Source organism: Pogona vitticeps, chromosome 4 (genome assembly GCF_051106095.1).
Source record: "Pogona vitticeps strain Pit_001003342236 chromosome 4, PviZW2.1, whole genome shotgun sequence".
Classification (NCBI taxonomy): domain Eukaryota; kingdom Metazoa; phylum Chordata; class Lepidosauria; order Squamata; family Agamidae; genus Pogona; species Pogona vitticeps.
In genome coordinates, this window is record NC_135786.1 from 127,583,570 (window position 1) to 127,604,883 (window position 21,314).

At 43.8% G+C, this 21,314-nt stretch overlaps 1 protein-coding gene across 2 annotated transcripts in view; it reads right to left on the reverse strand.

The window, feature by feature from the left end:
• Nucleotides 1-21,314, reverse strand: part of RRBP1 (ribosome binding protein 1) — an 82,773-nt gene that overhangs the window by 52,048 nt on the left and 9,411 nt on the right. For both annotated transcript variants that reach the window (XM_020814588.3, XM_020814587.3), the window contains exons 2-4: nucleotides 19,475-20,170; nucleotides 14,190-14,338; nucleotides 7,020-7,142 (exon numbers count right to left, since the gene is read on the reverse strand). In XM_020814588.3, coding sequence (XP_020670247.3) covers nucleotides 7,020-7,142; nucleotides 14,190-14,338; nucleotides 19,475-20,147 — 945 coding nt within the window. In that variant the 5' untranslated portion in view covers nucleotides 20,148-20,170. The remainder of the gene's footprint in view (nucleotides 1-7,019; nucleotides 7,143-14,189; nucleotides 14,339-19,474; nucleotides 20,171-21,314) is intronic.

Consider the following 21,314-nt stretch of genomic DNA (forward strand, 5'->3'; position numbering starts at 1 on the left):
TGACACACAGTAGTACCCTGTCTGACACACAGACTTCCACAACAGCTTCTTCTTCCCAGCTGCTGCTTCGTCACATCCCAGTGTCTCTCAGCATCCCCCTTAGTGTGTGTCCTTCACCACACAGGCATCACATATTTATACAGTACAGCCCCTCCTCCTGATGTCCCGCCTTCCACTCCCCATAGGATGGAACTTTCCCTCCAAACCCATGACAGACTGTTACATACAGCACTGATGTTACCTGTCTGTCATGGGTTTGGAGGGAAAGTTCCATCCTATGGGGAGTGGAAGGCGGGACATCAGGAGGAGGGGCTGTACTGTATAAATATGTGATGCCTGTGTGGTGAGAACACACTAAGAGATGCTGGGAGACACTGGGTTGTGACGAAGCAGCAGCTGGGAAGAAGAAGCTGTTGTGGGAGTCTGTGTGTCAGACAGGGTACTACTGTGTGTCAGAGTACCAACCTGATAGGTTCAGGTGTCTGTTGGTTAGCCAGAACTGATAGGTTCAGGGTCTGTGCTTTAGGTTAAGGTTCTGTGTGAACCAAACTGTATGTATGTATGAGTGAAACTAAGCCACGTTACTTTATCCTATTCACCTGATTGTTTTATTTTTCCCTGTGTGTATTTAAATAAACCTTATTCTTTTTATTGTTCAAAAATCCATCCCTGGTCTGTGTGACTTCTTACAGGGAATGGTTGGTGGCAGCTTAGTGAAAGTGTGGCAGATCCCAGTGGGTCTGGGTTTGTCACATTGATTGGTGTCCAGCGTGTGGGATACGACTGGTCCAGTTGTCCAGTGGTCCAGCAAAGCCTTGGCAAGTGTGCCCAGAGCAAGGGGGGTCTAGTCAGGGACAGTCTGAGGCGCGTAGGTAATCTTCTAGGTGTACCTCACGGGGAGGTGCGCTAGTAGAAGAACGTGCCAACTGGGGAGACTTAGATTAAGGTGCTCTGAGGCAGCCTAGTTTTGGCGGGAAAAAGCTGAGGCAAAACTGCGTAGTAACAGTGATCTAGCTTGCCAGCTGAGAGGCCCAGCAGAGGGGGGTAGGCTCTGACTCGATACTGTTGCAAATTTAGTGCTGAAGAACAGCAGCAATCTCTAGGGAAAGCTGGTTCTGAGGCAAGAAGGAAAAAAGTGGTCGTTTTATTTTGAGGCTTGACTTTTTAAAGCAGCCTGTTCTGAGGGGGGATTATGCCCTTGACTCGAAGCCAGATGGCCGAAATGAGTGAAGTGAAAGACCCCCAGATTGAACAAGGTTCTGAGGATGAATGTGGCTCAGTGCAGGGTGACAGCACAGGAGAGCAGAACCCAGAACTTAGAAAATTGCTCCTAGCCCAACAGCATGAACTGAGGATGAGGCAATTTGAAGTGGAGGAAAGATTAGAGAGAGAAAGAAGGGAGGAAAGGGAAAGACAAATTGAAATGGAGGAAAGGGAAAGAGAGAAACAAAGGCAATTTGAATTAGAGAGAGAGAGAATGGAGAGGGAGGAAAGATTGGAGAGAGAGAGAATGGCGTTTGAATTAAGAAAACTGGAACTGATGAACCAGAACAATAATAATAATAGGGATTCTGAGGGAGGCCAATTGTCTAAGGCTGACCTGAAGAAATTCCCTGTGTACCACAAGGGAGATTGTCCTGAGGTGTTCTTTTCCCTAGTGGAAAGAGCGTTTGTGGACTTCTCAGTGAGGGAAACTGAGAAGATGACCATCATGCGATCTTTAATCAGTGGTAGCCTGGCTGAGGTCTATGCCGAGATGCCTGAGGAACTGATGAAAGATTTTGCAGAGTTTAAAAAACTGGTGTTTGCCAGACATGGGATAAATGCAGAGCAGCTGAGACAAAGATTCAGGTCCCTCACCAAGAAGCCAGAGCAGACTTTTACCCAAGTGGGGGCCCAATTGGTGAGGCTGCTTGAGAAATGGCTATCGCAGGAGGGGACAGAGACCTATGAACAGCTTAAAGACTTGATAGCCCTGGAACAGTTCTATTCAGTCCTGCATGGGGAATTGAAATTCCAGGTGAGGGAAAGGAAACCGAAATCTGTGGCAGCAGCCGCAGAGATCGCAGATTTTATTTCCCAAATAAGAAAGCCCTTGGGTGAGGGGAAATCTGTAGGTAAACCCAAAGAAACCTACAGCAAGTACTCTCAGGGACCAGGGAAAAGCCAGCAAGGGGGAGGGGCCCATGGTGAAGGGAAGCCCTCAGACATGAAACTAAGACCTCAGATTTTGGAGGGAAAACCAAAACAAGATGAGAGAGAATCAAAATACACCAGAAAATGCTATTTCTGTCAGGGAAAGGGTCATCTAATCTCAGAGTGTGAGAAATTGAAGCAGCTAAAAGGAATGGTGCCTCAGGATTCTAGTGGGACCAAGCCAAAAGCTGTGTTCTGTGTCCAGAAAGAGCAAGGCTCAGTGCCACAGAGGGAGCCTGTTGCCATGGCTACTCAGTCTGGAACAGCTACCTATGCTGAGCAGGCTGAGGAAAATGGTCCTCTTATAGAGGTAAAACGCTGCTTGCTGGTGAAAACAGATTCTCAGTTGTTTGAGACAGCAGGGGTGGACGTAGGAATACTTGACCGTCAGTATAGGGGGCTGCGGGACACTTGTTCCCAGGTAACCCTGTGCCATCCAGATATTATTCCTCGGGAGTTTATAATCCCAAATGAGAGCATGAAGGTGGCAGGGATTGAGGGGCAGGTAATCTCTCTGCCAGTAGCAGAGGTACCTGTCCACTTTCAAGGCTGGAGGGGAGCTTGGCGGCTAGCGATTTCATCGACTCTGCCAGCAGCCGTGCTCGTGGGAAATGACCTGGCTGAACATGTGAAACGGGTGCTAGTGATTACACGCTCACAAGCCACCACAGGGACAGTTCAGGGGGGTAATGATGAGCCAGAGACGGAAGCAGAGGGGAGTTCAGAAGCTGTGGTGGAAACCTTAACCACAGACAGCAGATTTGGACAGGAGCAAAAGGCAGACGCCACTCTCCAAAAGTGTTTTGAACAGGTGACTGACGCCCAGCTAACACCTGAAACCCCAGTGAGATTTCTGGAGAAAAAGGGGATTTTATATAGAGAAACCCTGAGGAATATCTCAAAAGGGGGAGATGGGATCAGAAGTCAGCTGGTGGTACCTGAAAAGTATCGCCCCATGATCTTACAAAGGGGTCACTCTGACATGTTTGCTGCACACTTAGGGGTGAAAGGGCACCTTGATTTGATCAAACAAAATTGGGAGCAGATCACCCAGGATGACCCACAAGACGTTGTGACATACATAGACACCCTGATGAATGACCTAAGGAGAAATCTAGAGCTGGCAGCAGAAAACCTGCAAGCTCAGAAGGTCAGACAGAAAACATGGTATGACCACAAAGCTAGAGAGAGGCACTTTGACCCAGGGGAGGAAGTGCTTTGGCTTAGGCCCTGCAGAGAGAATAAACTGCAGCTCAAATGGGCAGGACCATATAGGGTCATTTCCAAGATGTCAGACCTGAACTACCTAATAGAGCAGGAGGAGAACCAAGCAAGGAGGGTGGTTCATGTGAATGCCCTAAAACCCTACTACAGAGGGGAACAGAGGGTTTTGTTCGCGATAAAAGCAGCTGAGAGTGAGGAAGCTGAATTACCCTTCTGGGAGGGTAGAGGGGAAGTAAAATACAACCCAGAGGAGGTAAAGATCAGTCCTGCACTCACCCAAGACAAGCAGCAAGAACTAAAAATGCTGCTTAGGAAATATCAAGAGGTGTTTTCCAACAAGCCGGGGATAGTGAAGGGAGTGATGCATCGGATCCACACAGGGGATGCACCCCCGCAGGCAGTATCCCCATACCGAGTAACGGGACCCTATAGGGACAAGGTGCGGAAGGAGCTGGACGAGATGCTGAGGGAGAACATAATCGTCCCCTCTTCTAGTCCTTGGTCCTCTCCGATAGTCCTTGTGGACAAGCCTGATGGGAGCATTAGGTTTTGTGTTGATTACAGGAAATTAAACCGTGTAACCACTCCTGATGCCTACCCAATGCCCAGGCTAGACAACCTGATTGAAACCATAGGGGGTTGTCGGTTCATCTCATCATTGGACCTGGTAAAGGGATATTGGCAATTAAGAATTGATCCCAGGGATCAAGAAAAGACTGCCTTTTGCAGCCCTTTTGGTCTTTATGAGTTTCGAGTCCTGAGCTTTGGTCTCAGAAATGCACCAGCCACATTCCAAAGGCTGATGGACCAGACCTTGGCAGGGCTCAGTGACTTTACAGTGGCCTACATTGACGACATAGGGATCTTCAGTAATACCTGGGAAGATCACCTGATACACCTGGAGTTAGTGCTGCAGAGGTTAAGTGCAGCAGGGCTAACAGTAAAGGCCAGCAAGTGTCAGCTGGGTAGCCCAGAAATAAAATACTTGGGTCACATGGTAGGGGGAGGAGTGATAAAACCCCTGGAGGCCAAAATAGAAGCTGTTCGTGATTGGCCTAGACCCAACACCAAGAGAAAAGTCAAATCATTTCTTGGGTTGGTGGGCTACTACAGAAAGTTCATCCCGAGGTTTAGCGAGATTGCGGCTCCGCTGACCGATCTGACGAGGAAGAAGGCTGATGACCGCATCCCGTGGACCAGCGACTGTGAGGAGGCGTTCCAGAGGTTGAAGGAGGCGTTAATGAACTATCCTGTGCTGCGGGCTCCAGACTTCGACCGGGAGTTCATCATCTACACCGATGCGTCTAACAGCGGCGTAGGAGCAGTTCTGTGCCAGGAGGATGAGAATGGTGACCAACATCCAGTGTCCTACCTGAGTAGGAAACTTCAAAAAGGTGAGAGACATTTGGCAACCGTGGAGAAGGAGTGTTTGGCCATAGTCTACGCGATCCAGAAGGCCAAGCCTTACATCTGGGGAAGACATTTTATTCTGTGTACTGACCATTCACCATTGCAATGGTTAAAGACAATGAAAACCCACAATAGCAAACTTATGAGGTGGGCTTTAAACCTACAGGACTATGACTTTGAAGTGAAGGTGGTCAGAGGGTCAGTGAACTGTGTTGCTGACGCCTTATCAAGAAGACCTGAAGAATGAAGACGGCGAAAGAACATGGACTATATGTGTATATAATGATGACAAAAGTTAAATGTACCTGGTTTTGAATTTGGTTTGTAAGAATAAAGGTAAATTGATGTAATGTATATGGTAAATGTTTAAATGCATATTTGCTATGGTTTAACTTAGAATGTAAGTATGAGTAAGTATAATATGGTATGTATAACTGTTGTTGTGTGTTTTATACAGGTTGTTTTTTGGTGAAAAGCACCTTAGCTTTCCCCCTACAAAACAACTTATAAAGAGGGGAGGTGTTACATACAGCACTGATGTTACCTGTCTGTCATGGGTTTGGAGGGAAAGTTCCATCCTATGGGGAGTGGAAGGCGGGACATCAGGAGGAGGGGCTGTACTGTATAAATATGTGATGCCTGTGTGGTGAGAACACACTAAGAGATGCTGGGAGACACTGGGTTGTGACGAAGCAGCAGCTGGGAAGAAGAAGCTGTTGTGGGAGTCTGTGTGTCAGACAGGGTACTACTGTGTGTCAGAGTACCAACCTGATAGGTTCAGGTGTCTGTTGGTTAGCCAGAACTGATAGGTTCAGGGTCTGTGCTTTAGGTTAAGGTTCTGTGTGAACCAAACTGTATGTATGTATGAGTGAAACTAAGCCACGTTACTTTATCCTATTCACCTGATTGTTTTATTTTTCCCTGTGTGTATTTAAATAAACCTTATTCTTTTTATTGTTCAAAAATCCATCCCTGGTCTGTGTGACTTCTTACAGGGAATGGTTGGTGGCAGCTTAGTGAAAGTGTGGCAGATCCCAGTGGGTCTGGGTTTGTCACATTGATTATGTAACACCCTTGTCCCACACTTATCATCTGATTTTGAGGGACGCTGGGAATCTGGCTCCCTGCCCTCAAAAGCTGTTGGAGAAAATAACAATTTGGCATGCAATCTGACACTGGATCTCAGTGGGAAGGGGGCTTCCCAGCCTAGCCTAATTATGCCTTGCCAGTAATCAATTAGCAGAGTCCTTTTTCCCAGGCCTGAGGCAACTCCACACTGCCTCTTCCTGTTTGTTTGCTTCTGTTTTTTTGTTTGTTTTTTCTCTTCTTCTCTGACTTTTGACCAGAACAGACATGTTAGTTCTTCCTTCCTGACCTCTGGACCATGCTATGGAGGAACTCTCTTCCACATGAGAGAGAGTCCATCCATTTTTAAAACCCTTTTAGTCTTCTGATTGTAACTGAGGTTCCACAATTATAAGTACATATGCTTTTCTTTTCTACTTAGGCTACTTATAGAGTGATTTTTACATACAAAGGGCTAGTCATTATGAGAGCAAATGGGCTGGGTGGAAACTGGGACTTTTAACTGTTCTCCATCTTTCCCTTGTGTGCTGCAGCTGTTTTGTTTGTTTGTTTGGTATATTACACTCTGCTAACTAAAAAGGAATTAACCAAAAACTCCTCCAACAAAAGTGTTCCCATCTCATCTTTAAACTCTAAACAGCACAGCTACGAGGCGGCGGCAGTGGCCCATGCTGAGTCCTGCTCCTCATCCCCAATGGCTGCACCCATCCCCAAAGGGCACACAGGGCACCAGCTCCAAGTAAAAGGGATCCAGGTGGGAGCTAAGTGGACAAAATGTCTACCACCTGGAGAAGAGAGTCCTTAGACAACGACACTATGCCCACGAGAAGCAGCTGAAAATGTTGGAAGATTAGAAAAGAATAAAAATATGCTACATCAAAAAAGGCTGTCCTGCAGACCTCCATGACAAACCTAATGTGATACAGAGGCAATGTATTGTTAGAGGAACCAAAAGAGTGTTCCCATGTCTAGCAGGTGCCGTACGAAATAGCAGAAATACTGAACACATACAACACAGAGACAAGCAGTTTATCTCTGGGTAACAAGTCTCAAAATGCTGGCTCTGAGTATTCCAAGTTCCACATTAAAGGATACAAAGGTACCTTTGTAAGTTCCCTCAGTTTAGCTTTTGCAACAGATGCATTTTCCTGCTCCATTGCAAGCTGTTTCTCTTTTTCTTCTAGCTGTCGTTTCAGCACCGCAAGAGGGTCACTTTTCTGAGTTGCCTAAAACAAAAATGGATGGTTGGAAATAGATTCAGTAATGATTCAGTGCTGAATTCAGTGTTTCGGAATTACTGTGCTCCTTTTTTATTTCATTTGCTGATCAGCTCTCTGATCAAAGAATGCTTATTTAATATTATTGCTTGGTATCATAACACTTATTACTAAAAGCCCCAAGCTACATCCACTACTATTTTACCAAATTAAGGATTTAGAGGAGGATGTGCTTACATTATCATTTTATTGTTCAAATATTTTAATAACTGTGCACAAGCTTTGGATACCACTCTACCTTTCACGTTCTACAAATGATACCTGAAACTTTGGCTTAAGACACTTAAAGAGACAGATTTCCAGCAAGTATTCTATTATTTTAAGAGCTATTCTAAGTTCACTACCATTCACACTTGTTGAAAAACAGCAGGTACAATTGCTTTGTGTTTGGGTGAAAACTGGTAACTGGTGAAAAATGGAGTCAGCTTCTGGGATTTTCCCTTGCTTGGTCTCACTTTCTGAATGATAGTGAGCAGAACAGGGTATCCTGTAGACCCGTTTCTGGGTTGTGGCCTTGGAAGGACCTGGCCACAGAGACAGATCTCCCGCTCTCCACACCCCCTGCATGCACGCCCCCGCATACACACACAGACACACACATGCCCTGCTCACGCCCACATGGATACCCACACAGCACCCCCATATGAACACATGGATGTCCCGGCCCCCATGCACACACAGGTCCCCCCCCACAGATGACGCCCCCCACCCGCACGCTAAACCAGTCTGTGGTTCAGAAAAGGTTGGGGACCGCTGATGTAGACCATCTTGACCATTGCCATGGGTGTCATCAACATTCAGGATGTCTTTTGCTATGTAAAGCTTGGCATCCTTTTTCCTGCTGGCAATGCAGGAACAATATTGTGCAGCAACATCTGGCCATTTCCTGCCATTTTGAATTGTGGGTACAGAAGCACATTACAGTCAACCCTTGACTCACGAACATTCCTACATATGAACTTTTCGATTTACGAACGGCTCGCAAGTCAATGCCATTTTTTTGCAAATTGAGCCATTTGTCGCCTTTGGATGTCTCAAAGGGCTTTCCCCCCAACATTGGAGGAAGCCCTTTGAGAGCTCCGAAGGCAAAAAGGCAGGGAGAAAGGGCAAGAAATTCAAATTTCCAGCCCTTTCTCCCTGCCTTTTCGCCTTCAGAGCTCAAAGGGCTTTCCACCCGACATCGGAGGAAGCCCTTTGGGAGCTCCGAAGGTGCCGATCGCTGTGGCAGGGACCCCCAGGGAGGTCTCCCATGGCGGCAGGCAAGCCCTGGGAGACCTCCCTGGGGGTCCCCACCACTGTGATCGGCACCTTCGGAGGTCTCAAAGGGCTTTTCTCCAACATCGAAGGAAGCCATTTGAGACCTCTGAAGGCAAAAAGGAAGGGAGAAAGGGCTGGAAATTTGAATTTCCCGCCCTTTCTCCCTGCCTTTTTGCCTTCAGAGCTTTCAAAGGGCTTCCTCCGATGTCAGGGGGAAAGCTCTTTGAGACCTCTGAAGGTAATTTTTTGAAATACTGGAATGGATTAATTCCATTCCCATGCATTTCAATGGAAAATGGTACTTCGACTTATGAACTTTTCAATGTACGAACACCGTTCAAAAACAGATTAAGTTCATAAGTCAAGGTACCACTGTATCCCACATTCATAAACCAGAGGTTTTTTAAAGAATTGAAATTTAATGTATTTCACACAATCTAAACTTAATATCAATTTAGTATCAACCTACTTGTTAAAAAATGTGCCCCCTCCAACAGAAACCTAATTGAATTAGAGTTCTGGGTTCCCTAACTGAACTGTTAATTGTTTTCTACAAATTTTCTCATCTTTGATAGAAACCATAGTCCCTATTAGCTCCCCAATTAACACAATCATTTTCTTTCTTTTTTCTGTAGTCTTACATTACATGCAAACTCCTAAATTCATTTTTTAAAAACAGTTATCACATTTTTCGTGTATAAGATGCCCCCATGTATAAGACCCCCCAGTTTTCTAACCCAAAATTTCTTTCTTCGCAAGAAAGTGGAGGGAGAAGGCAGGGATCAAAGTGCTTTGAGTCCTGCTTTCCCCCTCGACTTTCTTCTGAAGAAAGTGGAGGGGGAAAGCACTTACCTCACAAGAAAGTGGATGGGGGAAAGCAGGAATCAAAGCTCTTTTGTGATTCCTGCTTTCCCCATCCATTTTCTTCCAAGAATTTTTTTTTTTGCAATTTTTCTTGCAAAGAAAATGGAGGGGGAAAGCAGGAATCAAAGTGCTTTGATGATTCCTGCTTTCCCCCTCCACTTTTCCCCTCCACTTACTCACACTGTGGACAGATGTGTGAGTAAAACCAAAATGGCAACAGGGATTTTCCCCAACCAGCTCAGTCCAAAGGAAAAGGCAGCAGGGAGCAGTGGAAATGACGTCTGACTTCTCTGTCCCAATCTACAGAGTAGAAAGGCCAACATGACTAAATAGGTACTGCTGATACTCAGTAGAACAAAACTAATGACTAGATTGAAGGTTGTGCCAAATAACTTACTCAAAAGAAACAGATCAAACAGGAAGGGAGAAGGAGAAACATTATAGTTAAAGACTGAGAAAAATTACGAATATAAACAATGGTGGTCAGTTGACTAATTTAGGTGGAGCTGAAAGAAAATAATGGGAAGACCACTATCTGTTATAGATTGCATTCTTGGATCATTTTGACATTTTTTAAAAAGAAAACAGTCATACTAGCAATGGAAAACTGCCATGTTCCTAATATCTGTTGAGAGCCAAACCTTTCTAAGAATGAAAAGTATAGTGAATTCCTGATATGCCTTGTGGACAGTTTCATCTTCAGAAGATAGAAAAGCAGCCGCTAAACTAGATATGTTCCTTACTGAAAAGGACAAGCTGTTCATGAAGAGAAAGTAAGGAAGTGAGCACTTCACTTTTATATTAATGACACTAAGGAAAGGGAAAGCTAACCATAGTTATGCATGCCCAGGGATTTTAGGAAATATATTAAGTTTAAAGAAATATCTGGTGTAAGTCCCATGGATACAGATACTACAGTACAGGATTTCAAGATGGATGACAGTCTTAAAAGCAGAGAAAGTATAATCACAGGCTGTTCTTGTTAGACCCCCCATTTTAACACTCCAACTTTCCATAAACAAATTCAATTTTGCAAGTAAATTTTCTTGACTCCAGGTACTGAATAATGAGGTCCCTCTGTTTGGCCTCCCCATTACCACTGTGAATACAGTACAAGATTTGTCAGAACCATCTTCAGATGTAACATTAAGTGGTTGTTTGTGGACTCGCAGTCCCTAGTTACTCTTAGTGATTGATGCCTTTTGCCATTTTTCCAATTTTGATTTGGAAGCAAAAGCTGGGAGCTTACACTGTGCACACACCATTCCCCCCTAACTAACAAGGTAGTAAAATCATCTGGGTCCCTCACTTTGAAGCCAGATAATTATAAGCACCCATGCTCTATTTCTTTTCCATTTCCCCTTTATTTGGCAAATACAATTTTCCCAAATCTTCATCTCTCCTTAATGTTAGGCTTATTAGAATTACTATACTGGTTCATGGAATACAATGTTGATATATTAGCCCACCCACAAATGAGAAAAATAAAATACCTGTGCATGCATGAGGGTATATCTGTTACAGATAAAATCTGTTAAAGAAAGACTTAAGACTTCAATGGTCATTAGAGCTAACTTTTCTCCACTCTGAAGCAGCTCTTGCCAGTTTGTTGACACATACTGCGTAAAGCTGCTATGAACGGAGTACATCTCTAGAAAAAAGCCTCTTCTATCTCATCTCCATTGTTACATATATACATTGGGAGCTGATGTGGTCACTGGAAGTTCAATGAAACAAGGCATGGCAAGAAGCCAGAGCATGGCTCAAGGGTTTCCATTGCCTTGCCCAGAGCACCACAGAATGCAAAAGACAAAGAGTGTGTGAGTGCACAGCAGCTGAGGATAACAATGCATCTAATCAAAGGGGCATCACTCCAAAAAAGCTTGCACAACAACAAATACATTTGGTACCTTCTCTAGCCTTCCTGAATGAGAAACATCAACCAGCCATTTTTTTCCACAGTGATCTGTCCAAGGTGCTGACTTCCTTCTGCCCTGAGTTACGCCAAATCCTGCTGCAGCCTGCCAAGACTAGGGTTGCCAGACACATGTGTATGAAGAGGAGGACATAGAAAGCCAAAAAGGAGGACAAAGGAGGACGTATTGGGGAGGCTCTGTGCCTGGAGTGGGGGCATGTCACTTTTGGAATTAGGTATTGGGGAGAATAGCTCTATGATCATGGGGCAATACCATAACCATTCAACCTACTCGGTCTTGAAAGGTCAAGACTGGGAAAGTTACATTTTTTTTTTACTACAAAACTCAGAATCCACTGACCACTGTGTTTTCTTGTTTTAAAAATGTTTTTAAAAAACAAATTTACATATACACTTCCTGGGCTCCCAGGATCAATGGAGACAATCTATTCCTTCCTCTAATGGAGACCAATCCCCCTTGTTTTATTTACTGATTTTTTTATTTTAATAAAAGAATAATAAAGTGAAATAAAAAGTTTAAAAAGTAGTGTGACAGATTTGAAACATTTTATAAAAACCAGGAAAAAAAGAAGGCATGGATTTCTCTCAGCTTGAGAAATGCAAAGAGTGGAGAAAATGGATTTGCAGACACACACACACACACAAAGCCATTTTCTCCACCCTTTGCAATTTCTCAAGCTGAGAGAAATCCGCTTGTGTGTGTGTGTACATGTGTGTTTCAGCTCCCACAAGCATGGGGGTAACTCTGCATATGCTCCTGGACCTGGAAACACTCTGAACATGTCCCAGAATTGGGGGCAGAAGGGGGGGGGATAAAAGTACCTCCTCTTCCCCAGCTTTAGGAGGAAGGAGGGACCCGATTGGCCCCTATTTCCCTGTCTCTGAACTGAGTCTGGCAAAATCAAGAATCATTAGTCTTTCACATCCCACTAATCTCTCTGTTGTGTTTCTAACACAAAGATATGTGTTCAAATATGTATTTGAGAACAGGAAAAAGGTTTATATGTACAACCAATCAATGGTTTAGTATACTAATTCCAGCCTATGCAGATTTAGAATTCTAAGAGGCAGGATTCTGGCATCTTTTACAAGGACAATCATATTGCAGGTCTTTCCAAGGCACCATAAGGGATTTAACATTCCTCATGTCCTTTCCAGCAGCGGCAGAACTTGTCGCATATTTGTTTAGGATCAGTTCCAGAAGAAGAAAAGGTGCATTTCTGATGTGGTCACTAAGCTATCATAATGATAATCAACCGCCAGACCTCTACCTCTCAAAGGACTGATGTATTTCCTTATTTGCTTACTGTTCTGAGGCTGGAAATCCTGTGGCACACGCCTACCTCACTCTGGCCCGGTGGCATACAGGCTTACAGCACACAAGAATTTTGGTAACTGGAGAAAGGGCAATGTGCACAAAGAAGAGGCGCTTGAAAAGAGTAGCTAGCCTTCAGAACAAACACAAAGAACACACGGCTAATAATTCTGTTTGCAGAATGTCTACAGGCACTCTTTCTCAGGACACCATTCACAAACCATATTGGTGAATAATTCTTCCTGTTTCACAGCTCATAAGCAACCTTACACATAGGAGGCACATAGGAGGTATATACCCCAACATACAGGCATGCTTTGGGTTGGTAAATACCACAGACCCTAACCTAGCTATTTCTACTAATAGGCAACAGATTAGTGAAACACTCACAAACTGCCTGGGAGCAGCATGATAAAACATTCATGAGCACCCTTCACTTGCTATATCACAGTCTGGATACACCAAAAAATTCACACTTGCAGCCACCTACAGGTACCTATACATCACTAATCTGGTGAAGGGCCCACCTTCAGGGCTAATAGCCTTTGCTTTCTATAGTTATTATATAAAAAAAGAACTGTCACAGTGCTTCTTGGGAATCATAGTCTCACTACCCATTTGGCTCCACAGAGGGCATTTCCCAAAGAACTAGTTAATATCCCCTCCGTCACTGCACAATTAGTGTTGGGACTGAATCAAAGTTGTGGGAAGAACACTCAAGTTATTAATTTAATTTAATTTATATACTGTCCCATTAGTGTAATGCACTATTCTGGGCGGTTCACAACATACTACGATAACCCTATCACTTCCTCACATAAATGCACTGGGCATCAAGGAACTTCATGTGCAACCTACTTCTGATCACTAAATGTTGAAAGTGAGGTTGTCCCACTTTGAGCACATCATGAGAAGGCAAGAGTCACTGGAACAGACAATAATGCTGGAAGGCAGCTGAAAAGTGGAAGACTAAATCTGAGATGGACTGATTCCCTAAAGGAAGCTAGAGGCTTGCGTTTACAAGATGTGATGATGGCTGCTGAGATCAGGACATTTGGAGATTGCTCATTCATAAGTCACTATAAATCAGAGGCAACTTGACGGCATGTAACAACAACAATGAGGCAACACTGGTGGGTCCAGGGGCTGTCGTCTGCCCACGGGACCCTCCAAGGGCGTATAGATAATGAGAACTACGAGGGAGAGAGAGAGAGAGAGAGAGAGAGAGGAGAGAGAAAGAGAGAGAATGGAAGTTGTTTGAAGACCAAGTTCTATTTTGAAACATAGGCTGTTGTTTTCTTATGTTGCATGGTGCAAGGAAGCCTTATGGATTATTTAAAATATCAAGAGCTGGAGGTCAGAGGACAGGTTTGAAGAGAAGAATATTCAGTCACATGAGTACAAATTGAAGTGGGTACCCAAATACAGGTTCACTCCACTACCTTACCGTCTCTTAAAAGAACCCCAATTCTACTGCCGGATGTAAATATATTACCTGCCTCATAGTAACCAAGTCTCCACTCTTACATTGTCATTTCACAATTGCATTAAACTATGACATATTTATGTGAATAGGAAACCATAAATTTACAGCAGAGCTCTGAGTATCAAAAGATGCTCATACCATAAGCCATGGATCCTGAGCCCCTCCTGCTTTCTCAGTTAGGATTTCAATCAGCTGCTGGGCTTCACCTTCTCCAAAAGCCATGCTGTTGATTATGGAACATAAGGTCTGGTATGGAACATAAAGCATGCTTTCAACATCTGTGGTAGCTACAAAGAAAGAAGGTGGGGTAAGAAAAAAAGCTGAGAATTTAAAGCCATAATTTATAAGCAAAATTAGAAAACCAACATTCTGAAATGGTGAGATGCTTTCTACTGCTCGTTTCTGTTTACAGATACTCTCAGGGCTATTTTTTATGAAACATTTCCCAGTCCTGCAATTAGTTTCCAGAAGGTACACAAACAATAAAATGCTAAATAACCTGTACACTCTCCTTTCCAACCGGTGGGGGAACTTTCTCCTTTGTTTAAAAAGGAAACAAAAGAACGTTTGGTGATGCTTGTATATTGAAATCTTTTGCATAGTTGAGTGAGAGAGACTTTATCATTGATCTCTAAAGGACTAAAGATAATCTGGGGATTCTAGGATGCGAAATCGCCCAAATGGGAGAGAGAGAGAGAGATGAACACAAAACCAGCAACTCTAAGCTGACGCTTGCAACTGGCAGAGAGTCACCTCAGTTACGGCTTGGCCAACAAATGCAAATCTTGCATAAAATTCTTGTTTTCTTCTGATCTATTCCCTGCGTGGGAAAGGAGAAAGAGAGGCAAAGTTGGGTGCTCTCAGCTGGTATTGCATGCACCAACTAGCTGAAGAGTCCTGATCTGGGCTCAGCTAGTGCTTAGAGCTGGAGGTAATGGAATGAAACTGAAGACACATGCATAAAGAAGAGAATAGGAGGCAGGGGGAGAGGGAGAGAGAGAGAGCGTGAGCTACTGACTTTCCTATACTGTCTTTTACCTGCTCTGACAGACAGTGAACTTTCCTCCACCTAGACTGATATTTTTAAAGACACTGATGTTACGTCCCCCTTCACACATCCTCTCTTGACTCTTTCTTACATAGGACAGATCTTGGCTTTGTTCCTAGGACGAATGAGGCAGCTTTGGCTCCCTGCATTCCCACCTTAGTTAGCTATCTCAGCTGCCACTATCCTATCGCTAGTCCCTACTACAGTATCTACACTGACTCAACGGGATTTATATGTACATTTAACAATTAATTAAATGGATATACAGTATAAATCCCACTGAGTCAGTTTATCTATTCTAGTTGAGACTAGCAAAAAGACTTTGGCTACTCTATTTCTCTAATCCAAAAAGCTCTCATTTGCTTAGGAAAGAAGAAATCCTTTTAAGACATAAGACATAAGACATAAGAAATTTATTTGTCATTGCGCTCACAAGTGGGTGCAACGAAATGAGGTGCTCTTCCCCAAGGTAAAACTGGACAACACTACAAAAAAAAGTTAAAATATACACAACTTTCACCATCCAAATATAGATACCCCGTTTTCTCTCAGCAATTAAAATCCACCAAAAACCTATGGCCCCACATTTAAACTCAATACTGCACTTGGGTAAAAACTGTTCTTGAATCTGCTTGTCCTTGCTTTCAATACCCTGAATCTCCTTCCTGATGGTAATAGTTTAAAGAGCTGATATCCCGGATGAGAGGAGTCTTTCAGTATGTTAGATATCTTCCTCTTACATCTGTTCTTATACAATTCTTCCAAAGAGGGGAGTGAACAGCCAACGATGTTTTGGGCCGTCTTAATCACCCTTTGAATTGCCTTTTTCTCTGCCACTGTGCAGCTCGTGAACCATACACAGAGACAGTAGGATAATATGCTCTCAATCGAACTCCGATAGAAGGTGATTAACAAACTCTCAGTCAATTGTTGCTTTCTAAGAATCCTTAGAAAATACAACCGTTGTTGTGCCTTCCTGATTAACGCAGCGGTGTTTGCACTCCAAGTCAGGTCATTTGTTATGATAGTCCCAAGAAACTTACATTCAACCACCTGTTCCACACAAACTCCATCTATATACAGTGGCTGAATGTCTGCTCTTTTTTTCCTATAGTCCACTATGAATTCCTTGGTTTTTTGGATGTTAAATAAAAGATTGTTTTTTTTGCACCAGCGGGATAGCTGTAATACCTTGTCCCGATACGCAGACTCATCATCCCCAGAGATAAGTCCTACTAGTGTAGTATCGTCTGCAAATTTGATAATCCTATTACTGGGATGGTTATTGGTGCAATCCGATGAATAAATGGAGAACAGTAGTGGACTAAGGATACAGCCTTGTGGAGTGCCAGTGCTGAGTATCTTGTCAGTAGAGATGTAGTCATTCAGTTTAACCCTTTGTGGACGATTTGTTAAAAAATCCAAAATCCACAGACAGATAGAATCTGGAAAATCAAGATCTTTAAGTTTGTCTATTAATCTGTGGGGTATAATGGTGTTAAAAGCAGAGCTAAAGTCCGCGAACAGCATTCTTACATAATTCCCTTGTGTTTCCAAGTGGGATAAAGCCATATAAAGCACAGTATTGATCGCATCCTCGGTTGATCTATTTTCTTTATAAGCAAACTGAAGCCCATCAAAGGGATGAGTAATTGATTTTCATTTTCTTAAAAAAGGATGTTCAGATGTCATTTTTTTCTAAATCATTCTTATGTCTGAGCAAATAGTGCATGTCTTTGCCTGCTGTTCTCTCTTTCAACCAGTGGGCAAATCCTTTAGGTATCTCCGATGGGTATCTCTTACTACCAATTATCTTGACATAAGGAGTTTGGCCACCCCACCAGTGTACTCTGCCTGCCCGCTCCAGAGGCTACAGTGTGGGGTGTAATCTAGCTGTTTATCTCTGCAGTTCCTCAAAAGGCTTTATCAAGCTAGGTGGCATGAAAACCAGGGATGGTATATGGTAACTGCACATTGTAAGAATGTATAGGTTGTGGGTCTCCACAGTTGTGACTTTTCGGTGAGTAAGATGAATTGCATTCCACAATTAGAACCGGAAATCTTTGGGACAGGGATAGTAGATGTTATCATTTATACTCAGAAGACCCCTCAACAGATTGAACAAAACCTTGGCCATGTAAGAGTGCTAAATGTAAAGAACGCCTACACTCATTTCTAGATAAAATGCCAAGGAAATTGGTTATTTATAGAAATGTGAAATTTAACAAGGGACTTCCATAGCTCTGACAAGTGCTGACAGGATTTCTCATACACTTTGCTGTGGTTAGACTTTGCCCTCCAATTTTTCTGTTTGTACTGAGTTTTTTGTGTGTCAAGTTAAAATGAACACATGGTATGTGCTTTACACAGCAGTACTAATGTGTCCACAGTTTTTATCAAAATGAAAATTTTCAGCTCATTTTGTTACACAGGAATTCAAAATGTGCCTTGCTTGGCATATTTGGAATGATAACATTTACATGGATGGGAAAGAGAGAGTGGGGGGAGTAGTAATAGCTCCTTCTCAGTATAGAGGTTCTTTTATATATGTGTATCTCCACTTTTATGATTTGTGTCTGTGCTGAGGCAACCCCCTACCCCCAACCAACGATATCTATCCCACCCAATTGCTTCAAAGAAAGAATGAAAAACTGAAGGCATTTGCTCAGTTGTGTTTTTAAAGAGAAAACTCTTCTGGGCACTAGAACAGACATGCCAAAGCAATGAGATGTCCTTGCCTAACCACCCGGGCAATCACCTCACTAGTGGGTATTGAAGAGACACAGCTCCAGTAATGTTGACTCTGTTGTAGCTGAAAATACAGGAAAACAACATTCTAAGCTGCAGTGCAGCCCTTACTCTATTAAAAAGTGCGCTGCTTATATACCGCCCCATAGTGCTTCAAGCACTCTCTGGACGGTTCACAAGTTAATCATGCAGGCTACACATTGCCCCCCTCCCCCCAGCAAGCTGGGTACTCATTTTACCGACCTCGGAAGGATAGAAGGCCGAGTCAACCTTGAGCCGGCTATCTGGGATTGAACCCCAGGTCATGAGCACAGTTTTGGCTGCACTACAGCAGTTTAACCACTGCGCCACGAGGCTCTTCTATTAAGCTATTTTCCTATAGAGATTACCATGACCAGTATTCTCACATCTGATGTTACAGTACATTGTTCTTGTGCAACTCCAGATATGAACAAACACTTCCCATCAAATTGATTCCAACTTATGGAGACCCTCCAGGATTCCCTAGCTAGTCAGAAGTGGCTCACAGAACCCTACAGTTTGCCCATGGCCATACAGATGGCAGAGCATGGAAAACCGCACACACTCCAGGCTAATCTTGGTGGGCATGTCTCCCAGAAAACACAAGTTGGTCATGCTCCCTGTAACAAGGGCTCCAGCAGACCCTGGCACTGTGACCCAGCTCCCAGAATGTGGCTGTATACGGTCTTTTCCGGGTAGTTCCTGAAAGCAGTCTAGGGCCATTCTTTAGATGTTACTTTGGCACAATCCTGCACCAGAACTGCATTGCAACCGTGCCCTCCAGCTCAACATCATAGCTGGAAGGTAACACAAAGTGCAATCCCCTGTGAATGTAGCAAAATGCAGCTAAAGCATCCTTAACTGGTGGCCATCCACCCTCTACTGAAAAACCTCTAGCATAGCAGAATCTACCACCTTCTATGCAGTCCTTTCTCTTGCTGAAGAGCTCTGAATGTCTGGAAGTGATTCTTAGTAAGATGAAGGATGAGACTATGCTATCTTGTACTGCAGAGGCACTTGGAGCACAGCACAAGACACACAACCTTCAGCCCTGCTCTGAACTGCGATGACGGTGGAATATTGTTTCTGACTACACTTCTAGCACCTCTGGTATTCAACGGCATTTCGGAAGCAAAGCCCCAATCCCAGTGACCCCAAATGAAGAACGACCAATGCGTGGATGGCTGTTCTATTCTATCTTCTGTAATCAACTAGGAATTAGCTCATCAAATCTGCAGTGTATGTACTGCCAGAATAAATAGGCAGAGAGGCATTCTTGGTAGTTGTGCCTCAATTATGAAACCTCCTTTGCTCAGAGATTATCACATTTGGTTAAGTACACAATACGTCTTCAGAGTGGGGGCTGCTAAAGGCCAAAGCAGGAAAGTCTGTAAATTATTCAGAATGTCGTTACTTTGGCTAGCTTTTGGTGGTGCCGAAAAAAAAGGAAAAGCAGGGGTGAAGGTGTAAACGTCCATGCTTGGGATGTTATGCTAACACACTATTATCTACCTACACCTTTGGAAGATCTATACATCAAATGGTTAATTATACATTGCCATTTTATCTACAAGATCTAACATGACATTTTCAGCAGGTGACTTACTTGATTCTCTCTTCTTCTTCGCAACAGCCTTTTTCTTAGATGTCCCATCTTGCTTTTGTTCCTCTTGGTTTCCAAGGGCTTCTTGGTTTTTGACAGCTACAGAGTTGGCAAAAGAAGCATTCTGCTGAGGAAAAGCAGCGACTGGCTTTTCTTTGGGAACCATATCAGGAATCAGATCTTTTGACACAGTAGCTGGTGGAGTCGAAATGGCCAGGCTAGGAGGCATCTCTTCCTTTACCACTTTCTTTTCCTTTTTTTTCTTCTCTTTAGGGGAAGGGGTTAGTTTTTCCTTCTCCAGAGGAGGAGGAGGAGGAGGTGCAAGTGACCCAACAGGTGCCTGCACAACTGGTTCAGTAACCAAGACTGGTTCAGGATTCGCCTCTTTAGCACTGTGAGCAGCATCCACATCTGGTTCTGGTTCAGCTATTTGGCCATTAGGTTTCTCCTCCCTTTTTTTGGCCTTTCCTTTCTTCTCAGCAGGCTTCTCTTTTTTCTTCTTTTCTACTTTGGGCTGGCTGGCTTTCTCCAGCTCCCTGCGTTGCTTTGCCAAAGCTTCTTCGTACGACGTCTCTTTCATAGAAAAGGTGGACACCAGAAATATCCCAATGGCTGAAACCAGCATGAATCCTCCAAAAACCATGACGCTCAGTGTCTGAGGGTCGTAAAAATCCATTTTTTAAATTTCCTTGTCCTAATCTGCAAAAAAAAAAAAAAAGATTGTGTTAGGATGAATGAAGAACCTGTTAACAATACAGCATGTGACACAATCCCACTCTCAGGAAAGACATCTTCCCCATTTTGCTATCCCTTTTTAAAACTGAACCTGCCAGATAGTGAACATATGGCCTACTGCATTCAAGCGATATGCTTCACCACCCAAATGTGTCACAGCCAATCTGTCTACCCAAGGGTAGGCAAAATGCTGCCCACAAACTGCATATGGCTCCCAAGCTCTATCCCTAGATTGCCCCATTTTTGGGGCGGGGGGATAGAGGCTAAAAGGCAAAACAACATGTCTGCAAGCCTCTGGGAATGGCAGCTGACCTCCTAGAACAGTTTTCAATTCATCCTTGCATTTTAAACTTTTAAAAAAGCTGTTTAGAAAACTAGAAGTGAAATTCTGTTTATTGTTTGTTTTCTTGTTTGTTTGAGTGGTTCCTGAAAATGGGAAACTGACACCCAGAGACCTTGTCCACCCTGGTCTAATAAGTAATCATTTGCCATCAAGTTAATTCTGATTTGTTGTTGTTGTTTAGTCGCTTAGTCGTGTCTGACTCTTCGTGACCCCATGGGCCAGAGCATGCCAGGCCCTCCTGTCTTCCACTGCCTCCCGGAGTTAGGTCAAATTCATGATGGTAGCTTCGATGACACTATCCAGCCATCTCATCCTCTGTCGTCCCCTTCTCCTCTTGCCTTCACACTTTCCCAACATCAGGGTCTTTTCCAGGGAGTCTTCTCTTCTCATGAGATGGCCAAAGTATTGGAGCCTCAGCTTCAGGATCTGTCCTTCCAGTGAGCACTCAGGGTTGATTTCCTTCAAAATGGATAGATTTGTTCTCCTTGCAGTCCACCCCTTCATGGATTGCTGCTTTGTTGTGGCGAAGGGGCTTGAGTAACTCAGAGAAGCTATGGGCTGTGCCGTGCAGGGACACCCAAGACGGACAGGACATAGCGGAGAGTTCTGACTAAATGCGATCCACCTGGAGCAGGAACTGGCAAGCCACTCCAGTATCTTTGCCAAGAATACCCCATGAACTGAAACAACAGACTAAAAATTCTGATTTACGGCACCTCTTTTCGGGTTTTCCAGGTAGCGAGTACTCAGAAGTGGTTTGCCATT